Here is a 7,949-nt window from a genome sequence, read left to right as displayed (position 1 = left end):
GCAACATTTGGAGGTCCGCAGGTTGAAGACCACTGGTATAGGAGGTAATACTCACGTGTCCCCGCCGCTCCGGACCTGTCACCGCTGCCCTGGATGTCGTCCTCCATCGCTGTCGCAATGTCCCCTGGGTGTCCCCGTCGCTCCGAAGCGTCTCTGCTGCCGAGTATCGTCGTCGCTGCCATCACGGCGCTACGCATACCGCTCCCATGGGATGACGGGACGCCGTGCGCGACGACGTGATGACGACGAAGGAGAGCGCCGGCCATGCAGGGGATCCCGCCACGGAGCAGACACCGAGGAGGCAGGTAAGGTCCCACCCGGTGTCCTGTAAGCTGGTCCCGAACAGCCCGACTGAGCAGCCGGGTTAGTGTCACTTTCGCTTCAGACGCGGTGGTCAGCTTTGATCGCCGCGTCTGAAGGGTTAATACAGGGCATCACCGCGATCGGTGATGTCCTGTATTAGCCGCGGGTCCCGGCTATGGTGGCCGCAGGGACTGCCGCGATAGGACAGGTTTTAATGTGTATTTGCTGTATAAGACGTACCAACTCCCCCCCCCCCCCCCCCCCCCACAGTTTTGGGGAAGAAAAAGTGCGTCTTATACGGCGAAAAATATGGTAGCATATGGTAGTTGGGAGTCTTTTACAGATTTTTGCACTGGGGTAGAGGAGCTTCAAGTTACACCTCCTCAGAAATAAACAATTAGTTAATGTAATGAAGATTGCAATTCTAAACCTAAATCTACACAAGTAAAAAAAATAAATCAGTTACTATATTTTCAAGCACAGTCTGTACAAAATCGCACATATCCATGCCACCAACTAAAGAATACCTGTAAATTTGGAGTCATGGATGGGTACATCAGCGGGCTCTCCAAAGTTAACTCCCACCACAAGAACAAATAGAGAGAAAGCAGGGAATATCATCTTGATGTGTCTCTGTGTCTAGAGAAATCAACATGTAAGATATGAAGTCATTTCTATATTTATATTATTCTCCAATCTTAAAGAGATTTTCCATCACTTATTTATTGATAAGAAAAATTATGACTGGATTAGGACCAGAAGCAAGTAAAGTCCAGTCTTCTTTTGCAACTGGGCCCCAGAATACTTCTCCGATATGCTACCATTTTGACACTTTCTTCTGTGGTCACTATCTTTGCAGCCGGACTTGGCTAGGGGAGAAATGTTGGTCCCTCTGTATAAGCTTTCTCAACTCACACTCAAGTCAGTCTCACCCAGCTACCGGATTTTCAGGATTTATATGACCTATAAGTCTAACAAGTGCTGGAAGCTTCTACACTATTTTAGAATGCTTCTCTATGGAAGGCGGTGTACTAAGTAATGACAAAAGCAGAATATTTCCTAACTTTCTACTGAACCTGCAGCACAGTGTGGTGTCTGTGGGTGTAAATATTTTTCAGCGTCTACCCTTTCAGTGTCTACCAGTACATAAAACAAATACAGCAAAACATATTCTCCCAGCATTACGAACACCATCAGACATCCAACCAACATTCTCTATAACAAATTGTAAAACTTACTGTAATTAGAACACAACAATTTTGAAAAACAGATGCAAATTTTCAGCAATTTTACAGATATATTTTTTAAGAAAATATAATAAAAAATACATTACATCAATATAGCCTTATATTGTTGGGTAATTCAAGGAAAACATTATTAGGGTTTGTTCACATGTGCATATTTTTGCTGCAGATCTTGCTGCCCATTGACTTCAATGGGCAGCAAAATCTTCTACAGCAAATCTACAGCAGAAAAAATGCAAGTGTGAACGTACCCAAAGGGTCCATTCACACGGCAGAATTTCCGCATTCGGAATTCCGCACAGATTCCGCCTCAAATTTAAGCTCAATAGACTTCTATGGGATTCTGCACTCCGATTCACACTTCTGAATTTCAGAATGCGGATACTGCACAGATTCCACGCCAATTCTGCACAAAATCCGCACAAGCCAGAAACCACCTAATTGAATGCGGAAGCGGATTTGGTGCAGATGTGCAGAAATTCTGCCGTGTGATTACAGCCTTAAGGGTACATTCACACATACAGGATCTGCGGCATATATTGTGCAGTTGATTTTTCTACCAATTAAAGTTAATGGGTAGCAAAATCAGGTGCACAAAATATGCAGCAAAATATGCAGCAGATCCTGTATGTGTGAACGTGCCAACGTGTGAACGGATCCTTTATCTTTCTCATTCCTTTTAAATACACTTCTGACTTGACTCAAAAACTGCAGTGACAGTTTTCCCCAAAAAATGCATTCTTACTGCTCTATATCAGATCTAGGCTATGTTTTTTGCTTGAAAATTTGTCAAAAAAAGGATTTCTATTCTTCATATCCAAGACCATCCCATCCCGTACACCGTGTCATCGGAACATCAGAAAACAACTAATGTAAATCCCCTTTGAGCATCACTAACTAGTTCTTTTGGATAAAAATGAGAGAACATGAAACTGACTAAAAGCACCAGCCACAACCCAATCAGGTCTATAACTACAAAGCATTGTCAGTTCTCTGCTCCTGAGAAAGCTGAATGTTATGGGATGAAGAGACATTCCGAACACAGGAAAGAGGGGAGAATGTAAGTTACTTCATCTATGTTTTGAATAAATCTTAGTTTTTGTCTCCACTAAATTCTTTGCATTTACTTTGCCATTCAGTCCCAGCCGAGCTGAATAATTTCTGTACTGACTTTGTACTTTGTATACAACTAACCTATACTAATTGATCAAAAGTGTAGTGCTAATTGCATAGCGTATAGAAGCTCATTTCTATCATCGCTAACTTTCCACAATCTATAATATTTTGCATACACTTACCTTTGTTATAGGTTATGGTCCTGTCCACGTTCCCCTCCTGTGACTTGAATTATGGCAAGCTCACTGATTGTCAGTTCTTGCATACTCCTTCTTGTTCTCGTGTACGCTAGATGTCTGTCTTATATATCCTGACCAGGTGACATCAGCACTTGAAGAGACTTCCTCTTCACAGACAAGCACCAAAACAATATAACCCGACATGATTGAATAGTAACAAATGCATTCCACATATATTTATTAGCATTTATCCCGTCGGTTTATTTGTAGAAATATCGGTAACAAATATTTACATTTTCTTGAGACCTGTAACAATTTTTCCAATTAATAAGAAAACGCACAGTGAAGAATATTTATTATTACTGGTATTTAATACGAACAGTGGGCACGGTCTACAACAGGATAGCGTTTCCAGGTTCATACTCTCTGTTGATCAATACGACGTCTGAAAACAAATCCCAAATTGGACATAAATAACAGATAAATGAGTTGAGCTCAGTACATGATCACTTTTGTCAACACTATCACAAAACAAACCCAAATTCCCTTTATACTGTCCCATTGCAACTGATACTGTATCCAATATCTTCCTTACCATGTGCGTTCTTGTCCTAACTGCTGACTGTAAAAATTACAGGTGCAGCTGAAAGGTCTTAAAAAATAATCTATTAAAATTGAGTATTTGGGGTCGGGGACATTATCCAATCTGTCATCCAAATTGTTAGGATCTGTCACCATTACATTCAGAACTGTTTAAGGTTTGTGGCTATTATTTGTTGATGCACAAGTGGATAAATAAATAAATACAGTGGTCCCTCAACATACGATGGTAATCCGTTCCAAACGGACCATCGTTTGTTGAAACCATCGTATGTTGAGGGATCCGTGCAATGTAAAGTATAGGACAGTGGTCTACAACCTGCGGACCTCCAGATGTTGCAAAACTACAACACCCAGCATGCCCGGACAGCCAACGGCTGTCCGGGAATGCTGGGTGTTGTAGTTTTGCAACATCTGGAGGTCCGCAGGTTGTAGACCACTGTTAGAGGAAGTTGTACTCACCTGTCCCCGCCGCTCCGGACCGTCACCGCTCGTCACCGCTGCCCGGGATGTCGCCGTCCATCGCTGTCGCCGCGTCCCCAAGGTGGCCCCAATGCTCCTGCAAGGCCTCTGCTTCCCCGGCAACCGCGCTCTCCGTCGCCGCCATCACGTTGCTACGCACGCCGCTCCTATTGGATGACGGGACAGCGTGCGCAGTGACATGATGACGTCGATGGAGAGCGCCAACGATGCAGAGGATCCCGAAGAGGACGCGCCGGAGCCCCGAGGACAGGTGAGTGACCATCACCGGAGCTCACGGGGCACCGTAAACGCCTATCCGGTGGCAGCTGAAGCAGTCTGCGCTGCCGGATAGCCGTTTATGCAATGGCCCCGACATAAAAAAGCATCGTATGTTGATGCTGCCGTCAACATGCGATGGCCTCTCGGGGCAATCGTAGGTGGACGTTTCACTGTAGTGTTTTCTTTTGAAATAATCTATCAGTGCTACTTTGTAATAATCCTCTAAGGGTTAGTATAGTAAACAAGACTAACCAAGATAACTGAAGGGTTAAAGAGGTATACTGCAAAGTATTTAGCAACAAATAGTTATCGTTTCGTAGGAGAAAACCTTTTGTCTGTTGTCACATAAGCAATCCACATATCATATCCATATATCTACTATATACAGTGGGGGAATGAATAAATATTTTTGAATATTCAAAAAGTCATACAGATAAATGCAAAATATCCCATAAACTTTTACAGCGTATTGAAACAATAGCCCATAGCAAACAATCAGATCGCTAATTTCATTTTGGTTGCTATGGGCTTACGCTTCCTCTACTTAGGTTTTGATAAATCTACCCTTTAGATTTCCTTTTTACTCCATTTGCAAAAATGAGTAAAATTCTGTCTTTGTTCTACTTATGGGGTATTAAGATAAAAAAAAAAAAAAAAAGGAAAAATTATTTTTTTTAAGCACTAAGCACAAGGCAGCAATATAACAGAATTTGAAAAAAAGTTAAAGGGTCTGAAAACTTTCTGAATTCACTGTAATATAAAACTAATAAAATAAAGATATTAAATGCAATAATACAAGTTAGGCTGCTTTCACACTATAAAAATACTTCCGTTATGAACGCCCGTTATAAAAAGCCTGGATATCGCCAGTTATACGGCCGGTACAACATCTCTAAGGGCCATTAGAAAATCCCGTTATAATCTATGGGATTTTTCTAATAGCCGATTTAACCCGTTATTAATAACGGCCGTTATTTTGTGACGGACGATAGTAACGGGAGAATTAGTGCATGCATTATTTCTCCTGTGCAATCGCCCATCACAAAATAACGGCAGTTATTAATAGCAGGCGATAACAGGTTAAAACGGCTATTAGAAAAATCCCATAGACTATAATGGGATTTTCTAACGGCCGTTAGTGATTTTGTACCGGCCGTATAACTGGCGATTTCCAGGCTTTTTATAACGGGCGTTCATAACGGAAGTATTTTTATAGTGTGAAAGCCGCCTTACAGTACTGCTTCTTCAAGCAAAATATAAAAGAAAAACCTTTGGATGTATCATTTTCCAAAAACATTTTATTTTTATGTTAAATACTACTTTTTAAAATACAGGAACTTTTTGTAAACATATAGCTGCGTTGACAGATAGACAGGCACAAACATAGAATGCATTTACGAACAATAGCCGTTTGTAATCTTGAACTTGTGTGTTTGAATTGTGGTCATCTTATTGTGTTTATACCATGGTGGTATCACCTCCGGCCAGGCTCTGGAAAAGCTGGAAAATATACACATGGGAATACTTAGAGCATATTAAAAGTTACACATACATTGTAATAAACATGAGTTTGGACACACTGTCCTATCTGTGAACAATGATAGATAGCTGGAAGATCCGAGCAGATAAATAGAGTTAAGCAGATATGCAGAGCATAACCTCTCATTTTTATATAATAAAACAAATTAATGTTTTGCCATTTTTTATGTCACTACTTATATGAAAAAAAACTGGAAACATTGTCGTTTTTGCTGGACACTGACAGTGAACTACCCCCCTTCCTTCTAAAAATTAAACAGAGCATGCCCACACAGCTCTCCTTACATGACTATGGGGGAGATTTATCAAAACCTGTCCAGAGGAAAAGTTGCCCAGTTGCCCATAGCAACCAATCAGATCGCTTCTTTCATTTTTAACAAGGCCTCTGCAAAATGAAAGAAGCGATCTGATTGGTTGCTATGGGCAACTGGGCAACTTTTCCTTTGCACAGGTTTTGATAAATCTCCCCCTATGAGTTGTTTTCTCCTTATTCCAGGTCCTTGGTGTAATATGAATGCTTTCATTTCATGTGTACAGCTCATAGCAGCATCTTACCTACATCTAGACCTGACCACATTTAACCCCTTCCCGACCTATGACATACCTGTACGTCATGGGTGGCAAGGTGTTCCCGACCCATGACATACAGGTACGTCATGAACATTACTGCCGCTACTCGCGGCATCCCGCAGCACCCGGTAAGATGGTGGCTATCACTGACAGCCAGCCATCTTACCATGTGACCATGTGGTTTCATCCCCCCCCCCCCCCCCCCCCAGCGATCGCTGCTATCAGCTGGTCAAATCTGACTAGCTGATAGCAGCGTTTCGCTATGAAAATACTTAGCAGCGCGGTGTGTGAGTCCGGATCACGGGGATCGGGACACACACCGCTCTGCTAAGTGTCCCTGACCCGTCCCCCGGCGTCACTTACCCGTCCGAGCGATGTCCCGAGCGGTCCCGGCGTCCTCCATGCGGTCCCGGCTGCGCTGCGTCCCGGAGGTGAGTTTCCGGCAGCAGGGCGGCATCTTCATTGGCAGCAGTGAGATCGCCGTAAAGCGATCTCACTGCTGCCTCTGAGAGTTTCAAAACTGCAACTCCCAGCATGCCCAGACAGCCTTTGGCTTTCTGGGCATGCTGGGAGTTGTAGTTTTGCAACATCTGGAGGTCCACAGTTTGGAGACCACTGTATAATGGTCTCCAATCTGTGCTCTTCCAGATGTTGCAAAACTACAAATCTCAGCATGCTCAGTCTGTCCAGGCATGCTGGGAGTTGTAGTTCTCTAACATCTGGAAGAGCACAGATTGGAGACCATTATACAGTGGTCTCCAAACTGTGGACCTCCAGATGTTGCAAAACTACAACTCCCAGCATGCCCAGACTGCCCAAGCATGCTGGAAGTTGTAGTTCGGCAACATCTGATCCTTCAGATATTGCCAAACTACAACTTCCAGCATGTCTGGGCAGTCTGGGCATGCTGGGAGTTGTAGTTTTGCAACAACTGGAGGCACACTAGTTGGGAAACATTGTCCGTTTCCTACCTCAGTGCCTCCAGCTGTTGCAATTGTTGCAAAACTATAACTCCCAGCATGCACTGACAGACCATGCATGCTGGGAGTTGTAGTTTTGCAACAGCTGGAGGCACACTGGTTTGGAAACACTAAGTTTGGTTGCAAAACATTTTAAAGTTTATTACTTAACTTAGTGTTTCCAAACCAGTGTTCCTCCAGCTGTTGCAAAACTACAACTCCCAGCATGCACGGACAGCCAAAGGGCATGCTCGGAGTTTGCAACAGCCGGATGTTTGCCCCCCCCCCCCCCCCCTCCAATGTGAATGTACAGGGTACACTCACATGGGCGGAGGTTTACAGTGAGTGCTGCAAGTTTGAGATGGCGCAAATTTTGCGCTGCATCTCAAACTTTCAGCGGCAAACTTGCTGTGAACCTCTGCCCATGTGACTGTACCCTAAGAACACTACACTAACACTAACCTAAAATAAAAAGTAAAAAACACTACATATACACATACCCCTACACAGCCCCCCTCCCCCCCAAAAATGAAAAACGTCTGGTACGCTACTGTTTCCAAAACGGAGCCTCCAGCTGTTGCAAAATAATAACTCCCAGTATTGCCGGACAGCCATTGACTGTCCAGGCATGCTGGGAGTTTTGCAACAGCTGGAGGCACCCTGTTTGGGAATCATTGGCATAGAATACCCCTATGTCC

At 43.5% G+C, this 7,949-nt stretch overlaps 1 protein-coding gene across 5 annotated transcripts in view; it reads right to left on the bottom strand.

The window, feature by feature from the left end:
• Positions 1-2,691: 2,691 nt before the first annotated feature.
• GOLT1A (golgi transport 1A) overlaps positions 2,692-7,949 on the bottom strand; it is a 28,013-nt gene continuing 22,755 nt past the window's right edge. The window contains exons 5-7 of one of the 5 annotated variants that reach the window (XR_008888897.1): positions 5,586-5,683; positions 3,206-3,287; positions 2,692-3,009 (exon numbers count right to left, since the gene is read on the bottom strand). Coding sequence is in view for 2 of the 5 variants with exons in the window: in XM_056558127.1 (XP_056414102.1) it covers positions 3,276-3,287; positions 5,648-5,683 (48 nt within the window). In the remaining 3 variants the exon portion in view is untranslated. Of the gene's footprint in view, positions 3,288-5,469; positions 5,684-7,949 lie in introns of those variants that run through there. The other 4 variants (XR_008888895.1, XR_008888896.1, XM_056558127.1 and 1 more) reach the window with 4 other exon arrangements.

The sequence above is a fragment of the Hyla sarda genome, chromosome 2 (assembly GCF_029499605.1).
Source record: "Hyla sarda isolate aHylSar1 chromosome 2, aHylSar1.hap1, whole genome shotgun sequence".
NCBI classification, from domain to species: domain Eukaryota; kingdom Metazoa; phylum Chordata; class Amphibia; order Anura; family Hylidae; genus Hyla; species Hyla sarda.
Note: the sequence above shows the minus strand (reverse complement) of the source record. Positions and strands in the feature narration are given on the sequence as shown.